Below are 22,090 nucleotides of genomic sequence, written 5' to 3'. Positions count from 1 at the left end.
TCGTAAACGGAAAATGTATGAGGAGTTTTTCTTCCGGAAGTAGTCTACCTAACTGTTTCCTACATCATTTAAAAACTCTTTCACATGTTCGCTTCACTTGCTCTAAACTTTGAAAATGGGCTAATATATTTTAAAATGTGGTCATATATATTGTTTCTTCCTGTAAACATTTAAACCCTGCTCAAATGTATTAATGTAAACCTCAAAGGTACTAAAATAATTCTTTATTTTCTGTAAAAGTAAAAAATGTGTGAATATATTTTTATCAGTTTATTTTGTTGGTTTTACAATCTGGAATGTTTTTTTTATTTTTTGTGGATGTGATGTGTAGAAAGCAGCAGAGGGCGCAGTGTGTCTGTTGTGTGTGTGTGTTTTCTGTGTAAAATGTTAGTGTATTGCTCCATCCTCCGGTGAGATGAGAGAATTGCATTGATCTCTCATTCTTTCCTCAGATGTGTGTGATGTTCTGGCTAAATCTGTATTGTTCAGTCTTTTGTACATAACTTCTAAATGCAGTGAACAGCTGTGCAGTTGTAGGCCCATTCGGTCATTTTCCCAGCAGTCTGTTTCAGGAGTCATGTTTGAGCGAGGTCATGTAGCGCGAGTCTGTGATTTACGTCACTGCTCGTGTGTTTAATATGAGCTTAGACATCCAGACATGGTGCAGTAGAAAGATTTATTTCAGTATCACATTAGAAGGTGCAACACGACAATAAAGTGCATTTCAGGAGTTTTGACTTTTTCAAGTAAAGATTCTCCATCAGAACATCATCTGGAAGATTGTCAAACGGGAAGACGCGTAAAACCCAGCTGAGAACAGATTCCATCATGCAGCAGCTTTATATTTACACACGCAGGTTCGCCCAGAACCATCCTGAGACGAGCACGATCGGAGGAAGTCTGGGGGAACCACAAATGATCATTGCTATCGATCTCTAGTTTATACATTAAAGACTGGAGCGTTTAGGACTCCACTACATCAGCTTATATCACCGTGTCCATCTGTCCAGGATTCACAGTACAATTCAAGAGTGAAAGTGCTTTTTCCACAAACACACATCAACGTATCACACAACTGCATTAAACCTCATTCCCTTTTAAACGCTGGACGAGTCCAACACAAAACAATACCATACGACAACATTATAATGATGTGCAACACGCTTAGCACGTCAGATAAAACAAGAAAAGACCCACAATTAGCTGGTTAGATTAAGATTGCATTATCCTATGGAAGCCTCTTTCCAGCGCAGAATGAAAAAATAAATCATTGTGACATCACAATTCAGTGAGAATCACCAAAATTCTAAAAAAATATTACATTTGAATTGTGACAGATTTAGAATTTAGAGATATACTCTAAAAGCCTCACGAGAACAAAAGACTGAATTACGAGATTTAAATTCGGAATTCTGGGAAGAACAGTTGGAATTCAAAGAAAGTCATGGTTGCTTTTTTATTCTGTAGCAGAAATGGACTTCCATTGTTTTCAGATGCGTATTTTTTTAATAATAAATCATGATTTCGCTAATCATGAAAAACTTTACATGTTTAACTCTAGAACGCTGTCATTGCTTTAAACATAAATTCATAAAAATATTTAATGAACGATTCAGATTCTTACACCAGGATGGAAATTAATTTCAGACAGTATTCACAGCTTCCATCTTTCCATCCCTTCAAACATTCAAACAACTGAAAATCTACTCAAATAGAACTGTAAATGATAGAATATGACAAACTAATGTTGCTTTTGCATTCAAGTTCTTTTAGTTGAACTCACAGTTATAATCTAGAGACTATTAAAGGTAGTTCTGGTGGTTTAATCTACACACACACACACACACACACACCAGTCAGTTTATTGCACTGTTGTGACCTGGTGAACTCTTTAAGTGTTTTGTGTTGAAGCACATGGATCCATTTAGTCTGAAGACATGAACAGAATCTGACAGGTTAATGTCGTATTTACAGTAACTGTACACATGAACAGAGAGAAACATCAGTCCGTCCTGAGCTCGACTCCTTTGGTGACGTTATTTGTGCTTCACTTGTTTCAGTCTTCTTGGCATTAGTCTTATTCTCTGTCATTAGCTCCACTGAGGATGCGTGTAATCTCTTGCTGGAAGCCTCATCGATGACCATGACATGAGGTCATAACCTTTAGGGTCACATGTTCCTTGAGGCCAAACACACCCACTTCCTCCTCTGGGAAGACTGCGATGAGCAAAGTACAAAAACACTGCAGGCAAGGCCATTTATTTGTATATAAATAATAAATAATGTGTTTATTCATAAAGATTAAATTTAAGTAAATTGACATTTATTTAAATGCATGTATTATTTATATACAAATGTATTAAGTATAATTATTGTGAACAATTATTTTATTTATAATTGATTTATATTTATAATATGTACATATGAATAAATGTATGTTTTATAAATGTATTCAGTTACATAAAATGCATTATTTAAATACATTTTTATACTAATGTATTACTAGTAAAGTAGTTTTTACTAATGCAAATAAATTATTCAGAAGAATTACATTTATATAAATAATACTCTATTATAAATAATTTGCTTGTATAAATATATCAGTGTATATTTAATACATTATAAATAGCATGTATTTTTATAAATTTAAATATTTATGAATATAAATTTCTACAAGTAAATTATTAAATATTTATGTTATACATCTAAATAATTTAAAAACATTACATTATATTATACTTATATAAATTCATTCTATAACCTCAGTATAATCATTTGTATAATTTACATATTTATGTAGCGATCAATTTTTATATAAATAAATGTTTTTAAATAAATGCATGTACCCACATGAACGTCATATCTCAGATTCGCTCTTATAAGTCATGGGGTCGAGTGGTTTGGCAGTCTGCATGATGTCAAACTCGATCTGATTGTCCATGTCCAATACGCAGAGCATGTTGTTTCCGGAGGTCATGGTGGCTGAATCCTGGAACATTTTCTGGAAGTCTGTGGGAGCGACAGTCATCGGGTTGCACGGCTGCTCCTCCTCGTCCTCTCTGCAGCAGAGCGCCACCTCGTTCTCGTAGCAGAAGGCGCTGGGCGAGTGCGGCGGGAGGAGCGTCTGCGCCCGGCTGCGGCTGTCTGGCGTCACGGATCGGGACGACCCGGATGAACGGCGCCCGGTCAGTTCACTCAGCTCCTTAGCACTGCAGGCGGGTGTGGAGTGAACCTCGTAGGTTTTGTGGAAATGCGCGTAATCGACCTGGTAGCGATCGCCGTCCTCGAAGATGACTGGCTCGAAGCGGTGACCCCATAGGATCTCACGGGAAAGGTAGGAGCTACGTGCTTGCGTGGTCATTGCTGTCGCCTCCACCATTCCCTCCAGGATCACTACAATCTCGAAATCATCCGATTCGAGATCCGCCCGACTCATCCCCCAAAGCGGCGAATCCTCGTCGATTTCGTGTACGATTACTAGCGGCGACACTAGGAAGAGGCGGTCTGTACCTTCGTCGTAGCCCACGTTCAAATCCATATTCTCCAGCGGGATGAACTCGCCCTCCGCCGTCACGTAGGGTCGGATGAGCTGCGCTCGAACGTGGGCTTCAACAATGTGGCTTCGCCGAAGGTTCCCGACCCGCCACATTAAACACAGCTTCCCGTCGCGCAACGCAATCACCGCGTTGTGCGAAAACAACAAGGTTTGGTTTCGCTTCTTCGGACGCGCCATTTTGGCCATAATGGTGCCAATCATGAAAGAGTCAATGATGCATCCAACGATCGATTGCACTACGACCGTAACGATCGCTACGGGACACTCTTCGGTCACGCAGCGCCAGCCGTAACCAATCGTGGTTTGGGTCTCGATTGAGAACAGGAACGCGCCGATGAAACCCTCGACGTGCAGCAAACACGGTTTCCACGGCTTTCTGCTGCTCCCGTGATCTTTATCGAAGTCCCCGTGCACTAGAGACACGCTGTAGAAGATCAAGCCAAACACGAGCCAGGAGAACAAGAAGGTGGAGCAGAAGATCATCAGCAGGTAGCGCCAGCGGATGTCCACACACGTCGTGAAGATGTCCGCCAGGTATCGCCACGGCTTGTCGTCCATGTTGGCGAAGACCACGTTGCACTGGCCGTTCTTCTTGACGAAGCGGCTCCGCAGCTGGCCGCGGCCGGACGTGGAGATCTTCCCGTTGTAGCCGGTCCTCATCACCGTTGATGCGGTGCTCGGGCCCGCCTCTCCATCGGGGGAGTGAAGCCGTCTGGAGCCGTGGCCGTTGTGGAGGCCGAGGGTGGAGATCTTCAGACCCTCCTCATCAGGAGACACGATGCTGTACCTGAGACGGACAACACAAGAGTTTGTGCTCAGAAAACAGATCTTCACAGACAGATTTTATTAATTTCTTTTTTTTAACCTGAATTGAATAATTATAGTTAGTTATCTTTTGAATTTATTTTTCTATTTAATATTGTGCATTGGCTTTTATATACTTCATTTTTAGTTTAATTTTTATTAGTTTCTCATGCTTTTGTTTTGATTTTTAAATATTTTGTTCATTTCAGTTGTAGTTGTATGTTTTTCAAACCAATAGTTATTTTTATCTTTTTAATTCTATATTTAATATATTTCTACATTTTCTATAGTTTTTATTTTAATTCTCAAATTGTCAAGTTCTTTTATTCTGTTATTTTATTTTATTCAATTTCAGGTATTCAGGTACTTATCAATTAAATTTTAATAAATTGTTTTGAATGGTTATAGATGGCTAATAATCAAACTGAATTGAATGAGCTTTGAAATTAATTGATCTGTATAATGACAGTTTTCTGTCGAGCTGCTTTTCAGAAGAATTATTATTTGTTTCATAAATTATTCATTTTTCTACACTGGTACTTGCTTTTTATTTCTGTGAAGCTGCTTCGAAACTGTCTGTATTGTATAAAGCACCATATAAATAACTAAATGTGGTAAATGTGAGTTTTTGGGAGCTGTGGGAGGACAGGTGAAGCGCTGTAATCTGATTGGAGCATTTGTTCTTTCCGGTGACCGCTCTAAAGGACACACACTCACTCCAGATAAACCATGAGTCACTAATGCGTCTCTCTGCAGAAAGACACCGACCGATCCTCGTGATGAACCTCCCAAACCTTTACTGAAGCTTCTGTCGGTGGGAGCAGGACTGTTTCTCCATAGTTTCCCTGTCCCTCTCTTCAGATGTTTGTGTGTGAGGGTATGAGAGCCTCAGGTGTGTGTTACCTGCCCCTCATCTGGGATTATGAGGGAAGGCCAGTCATTTAGCCATATCAGGATTGCGGTCAGTGAAGGTTTAGGGATTATAACTTGAGCGCTCTCTCTCTCTCTTACTCGCGCACACACAAACTAATAAGCAAATAAATAAACCGTATGCCAGTGTTACTGGCTCTCAATAATTAGCTGAGGTTTGGTGGAGCACATGAGTGACAGTAAATGTGTCTGAGTCAGTGAAACTTCACAAGAAACAGTATTTTCAATACTTACTGTTAACAAACAACATGGGAACCCATTGATTTTCATTGTATGGACAAAAAGAAAACACTCAAAATATCATCATCTGTGTTCCAAATTAGAAAGCAAGTAAATGACAATGATATTGTCTCTGTGATTAATAGAATGATTTCTTTACTCCTCAGGTGTGTGGTGTTTAGTGAAGAACCAAAGACTTCAGTAAACACACATCAGATGTTTACAGAGCTCTTGCTGATGGGTAAAACCTCTTTGTTTTTTGTTTTTTTTGTGTGTGTTTTTTTAATTTAATATTTGTCATGTTTCTCTCTTTAGACGTTACTTGTGTCCAGGATAAATTGCCTTGGAAAAAGGAAACTTTTTAAACAGCATAGTTTAAATCTCTCAAAAACGAGACACAAATTACATCACATTTACTGATTCATCCAAATAAATTTTGTAATATTATAAATAATTCAAATTGAGTACCGGTAAAATATGCATATTTTGTGCCATATTTTGACCTATAAACTTCTCTCTTCTTTCGCTGCCAATGTCTCCCCTGCTAAAAGGACATACTATCACAAAAAAATTTACAATTCGTCTGACTCTTGTATAAAACATTTTCCTCCTCTTCCTCCTGCATTAACTCTTAACAGCTGACGACGTTACCACGTTCTTCACTAATAAAATTAAAACCATCAGGGCACAATTTCAACACCAACTGTCAAACACATCTTTGAATTTTCTTTATTGTCATTGTGTTTATGATACAAGATTTCATATGATCTTCCAACACAACATACCATGCACACTAACATACACAAACAATGCTTGTGGTGTATATTGCACAAATACTTAAATTAATAAATGCATAAATGGAATGGTGCATATAATGGACTATAGCCAAATTAGACATTATGTGTGTTTATTAAGACTATGGATGGCCTTGGGATAAAAACTGTTCATAAATCTGGAAGTCCGTGCTTTGATTGAACTAAAAGCCAAAAGGTCAAACAAAGAGTTGAAAGTGAAGTGACATACAGCCAAGTATGCTGACATATTTTTTGTGCTCTGCATTTAACCGATCCGAAGTGCACACACACTGCAGTGAACACACACACACTGTGAATAATATAATAATGGGCTCATCATGCAGCCTTGTGGGGAGCCAGTGTTGAGTGGAAGAGAGATGGGAGCCAGGCTTGATGATTTGTCAGAAAGTCTATAGTCCAGGAAGAGATGTTTGAGGAAAGTCCCAGATGAAGCTGTTTCCTGATCAGTATATCTGGTGCTATGGTGTTAAAAACCTGTTGTGGTCTATGAAAAGCATGCAAAACATCCCTCTGTGTTCTACGTGATCCAGTGATATATGTAGATCTGTGACGATTGCATCCTGCATGGATATATTTGTAGGCAAATTGATTTGGGTTGAAGACAGGTGGGAGGCTAGTTTTAATATGCCTCAGTACCAGTCGCTCAAAGAACTTCATAACAATTGGAGTGAGAGCAACAGGTCTGTCTGTATTAGGATTTTTTTGGGACTGGTATGATTGTGGCTGATTTGAGGCATGGTGGGACAATAAAGATGTTGGTGAAACGGCAGCAAGTTGATAAGCACAAGCCTAGAGCACCTTGCTAGTTACAACATCTGAGCTAGTAGCCTTCCTTGGGTTCAGTTTGGAACATCAGTCTTACTGAAATTGCCTGGGTACCTGTGTCAGGTAGAGTTGAACGAATCTTACCAGCAAACACTCGTTCACATTCTTCTCTTCACTCTCTGAGGCAGAAGTCTCCAAACTAATCTTTTCTTATCATCCTACTACTTGTCCGCTTGATCCAATTCCATCTCATCTTCTTCAAGCCATTTCTCCTGCAGTTGTACCTGCACCCACTCACATCATCAACACATCCCTTCACACTGATGTTTTTTTCTCAGCATTTAGGCTCGTATAACCCCACTAATTAAGAACAGACAAGTTTCCCTTCTTTCCTTTCATTGCGAACATTGCGATTCAATGAACACTTTCTCACACAGAACCTCCTCGACAACAACCAGTCTGGTTTCAGAAGTGGACATTCAACCGAGACAGCCTTGCTCTTAATTGTTGAAGCCCTAAGACTGGCAAGAGCAGATTCCAAATCTTCAAAACTTATCTTGCTGGATCTGTCCACAACTTTTGACAAAGTTAACCACCAGGTCATCCTGCCAACCCTATTGGCAAAGGGGATTTAATGAACCACATTCCAGTGGTTTCAATCTAAATGCCCGGGACACACCAAGCCACTTTAAAGAACTAGGGACGATGAAAGCCGACAGGGTTGTTGCCTTGCGTCGGACCAAAAAGACTATAACAGACGGCAAACTAACACATGGCTTGTGATCAACAAGCTTTTCATATCAGCAGCTATTAAACAAAGCAGCGTGAGCTTACAGTTTTGAATATCAGTAATGTTATGTAAATATTTTTGTATTAGAGTGATTGGGAAATATCACATAACATTTAAACAGCCTTCTGTCTGTAACGCTTTCATTCACATTCTTGTTTATCATTTTTGCTTTAATTCTCGGCACTGACTTGTTCACTAAACTGAATATCCAATCAGAGCTCTCATTCTCGGCAACGTTCCCGACACAAACTGAGCCAATAAGTGGTACACTCCAAACAAACTAGCTCAATCATCGCTTGCCGTCTGTCTAACGATGGCAAATAGCCGATCGTTGGCTTGGTGTGTCCCGTGCTTTATCTCTCAGATAGGTATTTCAAGGCCTCTTGGAGAGGTGTTCAAGTCACAACATCTAACTACTGGGGTCCCTCAGGGCTCAGTTCTTGGACCACTTCTCTTCTCTGTCTACATGGCATCATTGGGTTCTGTCATTCAGAAAAATAGCTTTTCATACCACTGCTGTGCTGATGACACTCAACTCTTCCTCTCATTCCATCCTGACGATCCGACGGTAGCTATTCGCATCTCAGCTTGTCTAACAGATATTTCTTGCTGGATGAAGGACCATCACCTTCAACTCAACCTCCCCAAGACAGAACCTGCTTTCATTTCATCACAATTTCACCATCAAGTTAGGCACTTCAACCATAACTCCTTCAAAAACAGCTAGAAGCCTTGGAGTTAAGATTGATGATCAGCTGACTTTCTCAGACCACATTGCTAAATCTGTCTTTTCCTGCAGATTTGCTTTATTCAACAACAAGAAGATCAAGCCCTTTCTTTCGGATCATGCTGCACAACTCCTTGTTCAAGCTCTTGTTCTGTCCAGGCTGGACTATTGCAATGCTCTCTAGGCAAGTCTTCCAGCCAGTTCTAACAAATCTTTACAATTAATCCAGAATGTAAGATTAATTTTTAACAAATCAAAAAGAGCGTGCGTCACCCCTATGTTGATCAATTTACACTGGCTACCAATAGCTGCTCGCATAAAATTCAAGGAATTAATGTTTACATACAAAACCACCACTGGCTCTGCACCCTTATATATTACAGACTTAACTTTCCCATTGTAGACCTTCACTTTATTTACTAACTGCTTGTTTTCTTATATACGTATATAAACTAACACATTTATAAAAAAAATTATCCATTTGTAAGTCGTTTTTGGATAAAAACGTCTGCTAAATGTAAATGTATAAACTTGAATGCTCCCACACATTCTGATCTTACCTGTTTCCTCTGTTGGTTCCCATTCTGTATTTGATCTTCAGCGTGTGTGCATGTGTGTGGACAGTGTTCTCCCGTTTACCCGGAAAGATTGGGTATCGGCATCCTGACACACCTGGATCTAATGTATTTCACACTCTGCAGACAGAGAAACAGAGACGCATCAGCCATGGTGTGATGCTGAAAGCTTAGGCTGATGTGATGTGGACACAAACTATATTTGTGTTCTGGTTTGGATGCTGTGATCTGGGTCAAAGCAGTTGTTAAAATAGCCATCACACACTAAGATGTAGGCTAACAACCGTCACTGATTTGCATGTTCTCTAAATATTCAGCTCTATATTTAGAATTATATTTTAGATCCAAATGTTTATAACATTTGTTAGTTATACAATGGCTCCAAAGAGCATTTTAACAGAATATGTGGCATTTGTTGTAGAAAAATAAATACAAATAATTAACATTTTAAATGTACATGCTAAAATTTAGCATGTGCTATATATAAGGTGTTGATTTGAACTGAAATCTCTGATTAATTGGATCCAAGGTCAACAGTTAATTTGTGTGATTTTTTTTTTTACTTAAAAAATGTGTATGCCAAAATTTAAGTGTAGTTTGTTGGTTAAACAAGTTGAGTAAAGATATCATGGCTCAAAAAAATGTTAGACTCTTCCATTTTTTGTGTACTTTACTATTTCACAAACCATTTTTTTTTTGGTTTGTGTGTATGTGTGTGTGTGTGTTTTATATTGCATTTACTGTCATTCCATGACACTGTAAATGACAGTGAAGTGATCTGATATGTCTGAAGGGCAGTTTTCTGTGTTTCGTGATCATGGTCTCATTACAGACATCAATCACACACACACACACACACCTCCTCTAAGCTACTGTTTTAAAAGATTAGTGTCTTGTGATAACAGTCAGTTTAAATGACATATTAAATAGTTTGAGGAGAGAGTGGGATTGTTGAAGATGCAGACGTCAACAGTACAGACGCATCTGACTCAATAACTGCTCTTTACAATGAAAATGGACTTAACCTTTGTTACACAACATGAACACACACATTTAATCCCTGATTGTATGTGTGTGTGTTTGTAGAAGTTTCTTTCTTAATTCCTAATCCAATGATATCTGAATAATCTCTTCATCTCTCATTTTTAACAGTGATATGGAGCAGATCCAGAGAAATGAGCCCTGAGGATCCTGTGCTGTAATCTGAGACGTCCGTCCGTCTGTCCGTGTGTGTGTGTGTGTGTGTGTGTGTGGGATTAATATGACAACAGCATGCACACACACACACACACACACACACTGACAGAAGGTGAGTTCAGACTTGATCTGATTTAATCTGATATATTTATTATTCTTTAGATAAATGCTGAAGCTCTTAATGTGCGTCTGTAAGAATATGTCAGAAGAATTTGAAGAAATTAGAATTTTCTCTCACATTTCCTCATATCTGACATCATTCATTAGATCAAGTGTCTGTATCTCAGTGGCTGCAGGATCTTTGTCTTCAGTAACAGTTGATGTTTTGTTGATGTTTACATTTCTTCACTTGGCAGACACTTGTATCCAACGTGACTTGCAGTGCTTTCAAGGTATGCATTTAATCAGTTAATCTGGAATCATGACCTTGTTGGTGCCACAATCCATTGTTTGTAGTTCCACACATTAACACCCATTAACAGAATCCACCATTGACAAACTTAGACAACACCTTTGTTAGCTTAAACATCTACTGCTTTATCATTTCAAACCAACATCCTTCTGAATATATATTTAGTTTGTACATGTTTCTTATAGGCTACTCATGAAGTATGTGTGATTAGAGTATTCAGATGCTTTTTTTCTGGCTACTGTAGATTGGTACACTGTCATTGTGTGCTTTGGCTACGTCTGTATACTTTTTGCGCCCAATTTTGACAGTTTTAACCAAATTTGTACACTCTCTTAATTTGCAGAAAAGTACTGTGCTTGCTAATTGATTAGGCTATATAACAAACGACTGTCATACTTTGATGTAGCCTACCATGGTCTGAATAACTACCATATTTATATAACGCAGTATTTTCCTGGCATGGTAGCCTATGTAAATGGTAGGGTATTAAGTGTGTCCAAACTACAACTATAGTTAAACCGTTGTACATTTCTACAAGTGTGGAAACATTTTGTTTTTTGTCAGTGCATTAAGTGCATTAAGCTCTTATTGATCAGGGGAATCAAGTGAAGTCACGCGGCAGATTCTCCAGCACATTAAGCGCTTTCCACTGGAAACTGGCCGAGACAAGCCCCCCGTGCCAAAAAACAAACCGCGCCACAGAACTCCAGTTTCCCGCGCTTGCAGTTTAAACAGCTTTGTCGGTTTTTTACTAAAGTGTTCTGTTAACTGAGTGTAAACTCATCAGAAAACTTATATTTACTTCGCACTGACCGCAGTGGTTTCATCATGCAGCAGATGTTCGCCTCAAATCTGCGGGATTGAGACTGTGACATAAAACGTGACGCGCAGGTAGGTTTCCGCGCGCGGTAAATCCGGTAAAGCTCCAGATGCGGCGCGCGTACAGTGCGTTATCTCAAACAGAGAATAATCTCTTTTCATTACAACAACCAAATTTATTTTCTCTGTTTCAGCCGCATTTATCCTCCCCTCATCTGCCCATCCACAATCGATTTGATATGTAGGCTACGTCAGTGCTTTGAATATGCATATATACATTAAAGTTATATAAATGATAGCCTACTTAATTTAAGAAATTTTAAATGGACATCAAATGGGCTATAATTTATAAGAATAATTTGGTTTTCTACAAGACTCCTTATTATAATAATAGGTCTACAACTAATAATTACAATATTTTTCATTTCAGCATGTATTGTAAATTATGCAGATTATGGCTATATAGTATAGGTCATATTTTACATATATGCAGTGACATCATCATACAAATGCCAGTATAATAATTCCTCAAATGCAGTATGGAAATAAACTAGGAATAAAACTTGAACAGCTATTCAGACATATGAATCAGAAAAAAAACTTACTACACACATAAAGAAATGAAGAATTGCTCACCTTATAAAAGCAAATATCAAATCTGTAAACGTTTTTTTTTTCCGGTAAATCTGTGTTCTCCTCTTGGTCACTTGGTGTTTGGGCGCTAAACGCGCACTCTGTTCGCTCGTGCTGTTTTCTTTCTCTCCCTCTTTTTTTTTCCCTTATTCTCCGAACACACTCGTCTTTATCACATCACCAGCCGCGTGGTTTTTGTAATTCATGTTTTCTTGTAGTTTTCGCAGGTTAATCCCCCCGGTCTCTCCGCTTTGACTTCACTCGCGGTAATCTCCGAGCGCGCGCGCGCTCTCCTCCTCATCCTCGCGGTCTCGCGCTCATGTGGGTGACCAGCGGATAACGGAGGAGGAGGAGGTGAAAGATGTGAACCTGTCACTGCGATTATACTCACTTCAGATTGATGCCAAGTGAAATTCAGTCCAAATGAGTCCAGACATGATGCGCTCGTGTGTTCACGACATTGATGAGTGGTCTCGACGGAATTATCTTTCTTCTCAGTTTTTTTTCTCTCTGTGGTGTAACAGACTTTTAATCTTTTTCATTTTCCTCAGCGTCACAGATTTTCTGCCATTGTTGGAGGGAATGTATCTCTCTTCCTCCTCTTGTCAAAGTATTTTAGTGTCCAGACCCAAATGTTCTCCCGCATCTCTTTCTGTCTCCTCTGGGTAACATGTTCATGCTCTGGGTGTTCAGAACTCTCTGAACATTGAATTTTACTCAGACGATGGATTCTGCTTTATCTAAACCACAACACACTTTACAAAAAAAAAAAAAAAAATACTGTTTTTTTTTTTTTTTTTTTTTTTTTTTTTTTTACAGCAATACAATAGAAGAATATTTTAGGTTTCAAAAGCTGCATTCAGTGAAAAGTTCTTAAAATGACCGTTAGAATTTTAGAATTTATTTTCAGAACCTTATTCACCATAAAGAACCATTTCTGCAATGAAAAGATTCCACGGATGTTAAAGGTTCTTTATGGAACCATCATTGCATATATGTATATATATATATATATATATATATATATATATATATATATATATATATATATATATAATTATTTTTATACATTTAGCAGACACTTTTATCCAAAGCAACTTACAGTGCATTCAGTTTAACATTATTTACCTAACATGTGTTCCCTGGGAATCGAACCCACAACCTTGTGCTGCTAACCCAATGCTCTACCACTGAGCCACAATATACAACTTATTTTTAAAATCTTGAGGAGACTAAACCTCTACGGAAATCAGACATTCTGAGCATTTACACAAACACTGTTTGAAAAGTTCAACTTCGACCGTGAACGTCCGTGAACGCTGGTTTTATGACCTCTGATCGATCCGTGTTTCTGTCCTGATTATTTCCTTTCAGAGATTTTAAAAGCAGCCACTGAATGGTTTCTATGGAGACGCGGCGTTGTTGCACGAGCTCTTGTATTTTCGGCGGTGGAGGCCTGCATGAGGAGGTGGGAGAGATCTGAACATATGACAGCCGTGGAGTGACAGTAGGAGTGTGTGTGGGAGAAAACACCGAGAGAGAGACGAGCTGAGACGAGAGGAGGAGTGAGGCAGGATCCTGTTAGGACATTATGATGGAAAGAGGCCTATTTATCAGGAAGAAAGAACAAATAATGCTTTGTTGTTTTATTGCACAATTCACAGTATAAGCTACTTTAATTCTCTCTCTCTCTCTCTATATATAAAGCTACTGTAGACTAGTCAAAAGTGTTGGAACACCCCCTTCTCTTGAACAGGTTAGATTACTTTAGTAATTTCCATGAGTACAAATCTTAATGTTAAAGCATATAATTATATTCTATACTTTTTGAACCTTGCCTTATGAGGCCTTGTCATGCTAGAATAGAAAAAGGTTGTGTCCAAACTGTTGCTTTACAATTGGAAGCACACTATTCTATTGAATATAATTTGTATAACATTAAGATTTGTACTCATGGAAATTATTATAGTCAAACCTGTTCATTTTGGCAATAGGCCTATAGTGTGTGTGTGTGTGTGTGTGTGTGTGAATAAATGTGTATATATAGCCTATGGCAATATACCTGCTGGGATATATTCGGCGAATCTTTGCAGTCCAAATGCAGTCAGTTCGATAGCTTAGGAAACTATGAAGAATAATAAAAAAATCCAACAGACAGATTCACATCATAAACTCAAAGATTAGTAAATGAATGAATAAACTGTTCATATGTTTTGATATGCTGTAGGCCTATTAGCAACCCCTACTAAGCAGAAGAGACGCTCAGACAGACAGGTGATCCTCTCTGACTCAAACGGGACACGACCCAAAACCTCAATACCACACACACAGGGTCGATGGCATTAGCAGGAGGTCAGTGGGTGAAGGACGCAGGGCTCAGATATAAACCAGATGCAGTTTCACTCAGATATGAGAGAGAAAACCCAAGCTGAAAGGAAAGGTGTGACAGTTATAGGCTAATGTTGCATCTTTAATCATTTTTGCATCTGTCAATCATTCAGTCATAAGCTCTGTTTGTTTCTATATGAAGAAAACCCTCAGATCACATCTGCTTCTCAAACATGTTTTAAATTACCGTGAGAAAGACGGTGACACAGCACAAGAGAAGAGAGTGATTGTTAGAGGCCAGACGTGTGTGTGTGTGTGTGTGTGTGTGTGTGTGTGTGTGTGTGTGTGTATTAATAGCCTGTAATCGCCTCTGGGTGTCCTGATAAATTCCCACGACCTCTGATGGACACCATTGTCTCTCTCCGTCTCTCAGTTTTCCAGGTTTTTCTCTCCCATTGACTCTCAGTTTGTCTGAATCAAGAACATGCTCTCTCTGGCTCTTCACGCATTCGTGTGGAAACTCTCGTTTTCTGCCGTTTTGCACACCGTTTCACAGTTATGTAAGAAAAAAAAGCTTTGCTAACTTCCTAATTTGATCGCGAATGGTTGACTGCTCCTCTGTCACACTGAGTTTACACGCAACACTCATCCAGCTCATTTAAACAGACCTGAATCGTTGAAAAAGAACCCAATTCTGTGACAAACACTAAGAAATCATGAACATTGCTTTGCTAAATATGAAATACTGCCCATCCTGCTGAAGCAAAAACAATATAAACCACAGAATTTGTAATGGCTTTACCTGTTATAATGAGAAATTGCACTATAATGGAAACTGTAATGGGGCATGTTGGTCTCTACTGGTGATTGGTTGTCTTCTATTGGTGGCCATAAAACCACGAAATACTATTGGAATTTGTCCCAAGATGCACAACAGGAAACTCTTTTTTAATGTTTAAAATGTGATGGTTTGTAGTGTTTATAAATGTATTTGTAGTGCAAACCATAAGAATTTACCCTTTATCTCAACAACAAGCATTGAATTGAAGCTCTTGAGAATTATACCTTTATTATCCTTAAAGATTTACAATGTTTTTAGTTTTTATATGAACCATAAATCAGTCATTCGTTGTTAAATAGTTTAGGCTATATGTGATCCTCTTCTGTTTTAGTGTTTTATGTAATGTAAAGAATGTTTTGTGTGGTTTTAATCTGTCGTCAGTGTTTGAGGGAGCTTTACTGTCCTCTAGAGGAAATACTGATACACACACTCACAGAGTATGAATACTTCTGTATCGCTTATTATTCAAATTTACTGTTGCGCTTTTTAATTAATTCTCCAGTGTTGCTATTAATTCTTCAGTATTGCTATATTTTGCCTATCCATCTGAGCTTTTGTGAATATACTTTACATGCCATGTTTTGCATTTATCACATTGAACTGCAATGGCTTGACAATGCAAATGTACAACCTCAGTGAGCGAGAGAGATTTATAAAGTGTGATTTGAATGTAGCCAAAGCTGTGGATCTGTGTGCTCTGTGTCACAGCAGTTCTCCATCTGAAATCACAGAACGACGAGCTGGAAATCACCTACTGAGACAACAGCATCTACAAACAAACCAGAGAATGATTGCCTCTGTTATGATAGAAATCAATAAGATTATTGTTCTAATTAGAATTTCTATCATAACTTGGAACCATTCCAGTCAGATTTCTTATAGGAAATTTTTATCAAGTTTTTTAATGGGAATAATTCAGGTGTTAACATCAAGGTATCAGTTTTGAGCGATGAGTAAATCATATGTCACTACAAAACATTTAGCAAAAAGACTTGAAATTATCTGAACCTTCCTTAAATGTTTTTAAGTCCAGATTGAGAGAACCTGAAATGACCTGTTTAAATTGTAAATGTTTTTAATTATTTGTATTGTATAACTTTTATAAATGTAGTTGACTGCATGTGTTTTTGCTGCCTCTTGGCCAGGACTCCCTTGAAAAAGAGGTTTTTAACCTCAATGGGACTTTCCTGGTTGAATAAAGGTAAAAAAATAAATAAAATAAAACTTCATTTGCTGTGATATACAGTGAAATCTGCTGCTTCACATGAATTTACAGTGCTCTATTAAACACATATATGTGTGTGTGTTCTTGTTTTTGAGTCATATCAGGACACAACTCTGTATAATGACATGGGTATGACACAGGTATTACAGGGAGAGGGTGACTTATGAGGACATAACCCATGTCCCCAGGGCGATAGAATATACAGTTTGTACAGTAAAAAAAACATTACACATATGGGATGAACACACTTTTCACAAAAACAAACGTTTGTGTGTTAGTGTGTGTGTGTGGGGGGTGGGGTGCTATGTATATGTAGCAAAAACAGCAGAAGGGCTTATTATATAGAGCAATTCCGGTGGAGCTGTGTAATTCACTAACTATGCTACGTAACATCTCAATATCAATATTCTGACATTAAATGAGCGGTTTTGAGTGCAGAGACAGAGCACGTAGTCGTCGCTTTTTTTAAGCTGACGCGTTTCCCCTTTAAAGGCGTGCGCTGCAGAGGCTGTGACGCGGCATGGAAACCCGGATCCTGGTCTCGCGGACCGTCAGCCACGTCACCCATCAGAGGCGCGAGCGCACAGTCCAGCACAGACCACCAGAGAGTTTGCAGTAAATTAGACTATCTCGGATTCTGTCGCGCATATGTAATAAATCATTAAGAGGCTTACGCGAGCACCCGGATGACGAGCACGCGCTGAGCAGCAGAAAGAAAGAGTTTTTGTTGTGTTTTGTTTTGTTTGGAGCGAACATCTGTTCTGAGAACAGCTGCAGAACTCTTTATATCCAGCGCTGATCACCGATCGATATCATGAATATCTTCCGACTGTCTGGAGATGTTTGTCATCTGGTCGCCATCATTATTCTGTTCCTGAAGATCTGGAGATCCAAATCATGCGCAGGTACACGCACAATATCCTATATGCATAGCAGAATTAATAAAAAAAACAACAGACTTGTGTGATTTTCACATAGCTGAGCTTATTATCGAGTGTTATTGGTGATTAATCCGGATCTGGGACCGTGAGTGTGGAGCAGAACCGGAGCGGATCCACTTTAGGACTCGTTCACACATAAAAACCGCTTTAAATACGAGACTGTCGGATTCAGTTCTCTCAAGCGCGTGCAGAAGTTGAGTTGTGTCGTGTTTACGTGGCAGCTGATTGTGTGAGACACCTAACATGCCTTGAATGTTCTCCAGGATCCTTGAGGAGCTCAAGATCCTGTTGTGTCCTGCTCTGTTCATAACTGAGTGTGTGTTGATGCGTTTCAGGTATTTCTGGGAAGTCTCAGCTGCTGTTTGCGCTGGTCTTCACCACCAGATACCTGGATCTGTTCACAGCCTTCATCTCCATCTACAACACCGTGATGAAGGTACTGACCACTTTCAACACATAAGGGGAAAAAAAGATAAAAACGTCCAAATTGACACTCCTATCTATTATTATTGATGGGGTTTAAAAGTGATAAAACATCAGAATTGTTACAAAGTAAAAGTAACAAGATACCAAGTCATAATTATGAGATGCAAAGTAATTTTTTTGCCATTAAGTCAAAATAATGACTTTAAAAAGTAGAAATTGAGTTGAAGTCATAATTAGACAGTGGCAGTCAAAACTATGAGATAAGTCATAATTATGAAAAAAGTAAAAAATATAACTAATTTCTCTTTAAAAGAAAATTGACATTAGGAGGATGATTATGAGATTAAGCATTTACATTAAGATAAAGCCATAATTATGACAAAAACAATGACAAAATTATGGCTTGGTGTCTCAAATTTTGTTTGATTTCATAATAATAACTTTTCATCCATTTAAATTTTGTATGCATTTTGTATGTATTGTATTTTTGTATTTATTTTTATTTTTGTAATGCTTTGTCATAATTATGTTTTTTGTGGCAGAGGTGCTACATACACACACAGCTGATCTTGAAACTGTTGTGACTGCTCAGCAAATGATTGCACTGAATTGTTATTAAAGTTCACCAAATGACATAATTTATCATTTATTTAAACTCATGCAAAACACATGGTAAAGCTGTTGGAAATGATGTGCACAACAAACCCAAATCTAGTTTCCTGAAGCTGCCAGACCACTCAAGCTATGTTCCTGCAGCTCAACTGGTAGAACAGGACGCTTGCAACAGCAGGTTGTGGGTTTGAATCCCAGGAAAGGTCACTCTGACAGATGCAGTAGCGACTCCTGACCATATATTAAGGAGGGGCAGATTCTGGTTCACAGCCGTAGTATATAACTAACTCAAGAAAGCTTAAAGTCTTTATATTCTAATGTCTGAAAGCATGCACACACACACATTTGACAGATCTAATGTCAATGCATTTCACAAAATCTGTCTGAGACCTGTCCAAATGGCTCTCAATTAGAGCGTGATGCAGTTCCTCTTTTGACCACAGATTTACATTGTAATGTGTGTGGCGCTGTTGAGCTCAGGTGGCATGAATGCCCCACTTCATATCATTTTACGTGCCTGCCATAGCTTGCAATTAATTTTTATTTAATCCTATGCATTTTATGGTTTAGAGTCGAGAAAGTCCTACAAATGTTTGTTTCAGAATGCTGAAGGCATTACAGTTGATCATTTATTCAGTTTATATAGAGTTGCATGTTTTGGGTGAATGTCTTGGTGGGGCTGGACCCTGGACCGATGTGTGATGGGATCTGTCTGTCCCTCAGGTGGTGTTTCTGGTCCTGGCGTACGCCACCGTCAGCCTCATCTACTTCCGCTTCAGGAAATCGTACGACTCTGAGAGCGACTCGTTTCGTGTGGAGTTCCTGCTGGTGCCGGTGGCCGGTCTGTCGTTCCTGGAGAACTACTCCTTCACACCGCTGGAGGTCAGAGCTCAACACCCAGCGCTTTACATGTTAGAGGGTCATCAGCTGCCTCTGTTCTTTGTTTTGTACTGTTCTCTGAGGTTATAATGTTTTAATATTTTAATATTTTAAAAACAAATCATAATTTAAAAGTAATAGGCTATTTTCTTTTCTGATTTTTGGCCCCCCTCATCAGAACGCTATGTTTGTACAGTCGAGCCGGATCGTAGACTCAAGTAAATGGCCACAGTTAAGATTGGCTAATAGTTGTGTATGTCTAACATCCTACATTTCTTAAAGATACATGTGATTTAGGTAAAAAAAAACATTAATACTCAGTAGATACCAGATAATCTGTTTAACAGACTGAGCAATAGTGAGCATGCAATAAAAAGTTACGCCAACTTTTTGTGAGATAAATATCAGATCCAATAAAGTCATTCAGCATCGTCTATTGAATCCAATCATCTGTAGAACCAATGGCCAGAGGTAAACAGGCAGTGATGTAGAATCAGTGGGCGGGGCTACACAGGCAGTGATGTAGAATCAGTGGGCGGGGCTAAACAGGCAGTGATGTGGAATCAGCGGGCAGGGCTAAACAAGCAGTGATGGTAAATTGGTGGGCGGGGCTAAACAGGCAGTGATGTAGAATCATCAGGCAGGGTTAAACAGCCAGTTATGTTAAATAGGTGGGCGGGGCTAAAATGGCAGTGATGTAGAATCAGTGGGCGGGGCTAAACAAGCAGTGATGTAGAATCAGTGGGCGGGGCTAAACAAGCAGTGATGTAGAATTGGTGGACGGGCTAAACAGGCAGTGATGTGGAATCAGCGGGCAGGGCTAAACAAGCAGTGATGGTAAATTGGTGGGCGGGGCTAAACAGGCAGTGATGTAGAATCATCGGGCAGGGTTAAACAGCCAGTTTTGTTAAATAGGTGGGCGGGGCTAAAATGGCAGTGATGTAGAATCAGTGGGCGGGGCTAAACAAGCATTGATGTAGAATCAATGGGCGGGGCTAAACAAGCAGTGATGTAGAATTGGTGGACGGGCTAAACAGGCAGTGATGTAGAATAAGTGGGTGGGGCTAAACAGGCAGTGATGTAGAATAAGTGGGTGGGGCTAAACAGGCAGTGATGTAGAATGGGTGGGCGGGGCTAAACAGGCAGTGATGTAGAATTGGTGGGCGGGGCTAAACAGGCAGTGATGTAGAATCGGTGGGCGGGGCTAAACAGGCAGTCAAGTAGAATCAGTGGGCGGGGCTAAACAGGCAGGTGTTGATCATCTTCTGTGGAGGTGGTGCTTATCCACACTATTGCATCATAGAGTAGAACGCTCCAAACGCTTTTGTTTTGGCAGACTGACTTTAATATAAGCAGTTTTAGACTAACAACAAAGTTTTGAGTTCTGAAACGTACAGGATATTTTTACAGTAAAATGTCCTCTTATATTTCGAAAGATTTTGTTTTCTCAGATGATGAGCGCTGTACGATGAACGATTGTCGTGACCGATCTCTGTGTTTGTGTAGATACTGTGGACGTTCTCCATCTACCTGGAGTCGGTGGCCATCCTGCCGCAGCTCTTCATGATCACGAAGACAGGCGAGGCCGAGTCCATCACCACACACTACCTGTTCTTCCTGGGCCTGTACCGCACGCTGTACCTCGCTAACTGGGTGTGGCGCTATCACGAGGAGGGATTCTTCGACCAGATCGCCGTGGTGTCCGGCGTCGTGCAGACCATCTTCTACTGCGATTTCTTCTATCTGTACTTCACCAGAGGTCAGCAGACACCTCACAACTTTGATCAATAAACCATATAATCATTTCATGAAAATAGATATAAGCTCAACGTTTTGTGTGTGTGTTTTTTCTATCTTTCTATCTGTCTGCAGTGCTGAGAGGAAGTGGAAAGATGACTTTGCCCATGCCGGTGTGAGTTGTTGGATCAGGCCCCGCCCCTGCATTAGGCCACACCCAGTTGTGACATCATCACCGGCCGCCGCTGTAGCTCCTGTTCTTGAGCTGCACGTGTGGCTGGTGTAATTGTGCCTTACAGTGATCACATCTGCTGGACGTGTCTCGTCTCTGATGCCTTAATGTGTTTCTGTTCATGAAGACAGTGTGTTGAGGACATGTCTGTTTATGTGTGTGTGTGTGTGTGTGAGAAACACTCTACATTCTGTCGTTTATAATTTGCTTTCCTCGTTTACTCTTATTTCCTTCTTATTCTTGTTTTATTTTCTCTGTAGTACATCATTTATGACCAACTATGAATTGTTTTCATTCTGTAAAGGGACGTTTGATTTGGATCTTTAAGTGTTTTTTGTGCCAATATACCCGAGAAGATCATGAATGTTTTGTATAAACCACATTTCACTCTGAGAATAACAGTTAACAGATGTCTGGCAAAGACATGATTTTTTTAAATGAAGATGGACAGTTTATCTGCCCTGGTTTTTATAAAGCACGCCAATAAAGAGTTTCTTGTGTTCATGAGAGCGAATGAGCGCAGAAACACACTTCAGTCCATCTCTGGGTCATGCCTCTTTATTTCATCAATCGTTATTCATTCATCAAGTGAATCAGACATTCGTGATCATTAAACAGACGTTAACA

General features: G+C 39.4%; 2 protein-coding genes across 3 annotated transcripts; one reads left to right on the top strand and one right to left on the bottom strand.

Annotated features, from left to right (window-relative positions):
- Positions 1-2,811: 2,811 nt before the first annotated feature.
- Positions 2,812-12,988, bottom strand: LOC113098736 (ATP-sensitive inward rectifier potassium channel 12-like). The gene is made up of 3 exons (XM_026263763.1): positions 12,246-12,988; positions 9,167-9,301; positions 2,812-4,343 (listed from the first exon to the last, which is right to left on the bottom strand). The coding sequence occupies exons 2-3, from the start codon at positions 9,187-9,189 to the stop codon at positions 2,858-2,860; spliced, it is 1,509 nt and encodes a 502-aa protein (XP_026119548.1). The 5' UTR covers positions 9,190-9,301; positions 12,246-12,988; the 3' UTR covers positions 2,812-2,857.
- Positions 5,677-22,003, top strand: LOC113098737 (ER lumen protein-retaining receptor 3-like). Of its 2 annotated transcripts, XM_026263765.1 has the most exons (7): positions 5,677-5,750; positions 10,334-10,490; positions 10,735-10,770; positions 17,913-18,013; positions 19,339-19,497; positions 21,001-21,253; positions 21,367-22,003. In XM_026263765.1, exons 2-7 carry the CDS (start codon positions 10,454-10,456, stop codon positions 21,408-21,410), a joined length of 630 nt encoding a protein of 209 aa, XP_026119550.1. In that variant the 5' UTR covers positions 5,677-5,750; positions 10,334-10,453; the 3' UTR covers positions 21,411-22,003. The 2 variants fall into 2 exon arrangements, with proteins under 2 accessions (XP_026119550.1, XP_026119549.1); XM_026263764.1 differs by lacking the exons at positions 5,677-5,750; positions 10,334-10,490; positions 10,735-10,770 and adding an exon at positions 17,157-17,541.
- The last annotated feature ends 87 nt before the right edge of the window (positions 22,004-22,090 follow it).

The sequence above is a fragment of the Carassius auratus genome, unplaced genomic scaffold, assembly GCF_003368295.1.
Source record: "Carassius auratus strain Wakin unplaced genomic scaffold, ASM336829v1 scaf_tig00216633, whole genome shotgun sequence".
Lineage (NCBI taxonomy): Eukaryota > Metazoa > Chordata > Actinopteri > Cypriniformes > Cyprinidae > Carassius > Carassius auratus.
The sequence above is the reverse complement of the archived record's forward strand: the minus strand, read 5'-3'. Positions and strand labels throughout refer to the sequence as shown.

Coding starts and splice junctions, on each gene's coding strand:
- LOC113098736 (XM_026263763.1), bottom strand. CDS start 9,189: ATGGGAACCAACAGAGGAAACAG. Junction 4,344..9,166: donor GGAACCAACAGAGGAAACAG/GTAAGATCAGAA, acceptor TGTCCGTCTCAG/GTACAGCATCGTGTCTCCTG.
- LOC113098737 (XM_026263764.1), top strand. CDS start 17,451: ATGAATATCTTCCGACTGTCTGGAGATGTTTGTCATCTGGTCGCCATC. Junction 19,498..21,000: donor ACTCCTTCACACCGCTGGAG/GTCAGAGCTCAA, acceptor GTGTTTGTGTAG/ATACTGTGGACGTTCTCCAT. Junction 21,254..21,366: donor CTATCTGTACTTCACCAGAG/GTCAGCAGACAC, acceptor ATCTGTCTGCAG/TGCTGAGAGGAAGTGGAAAG.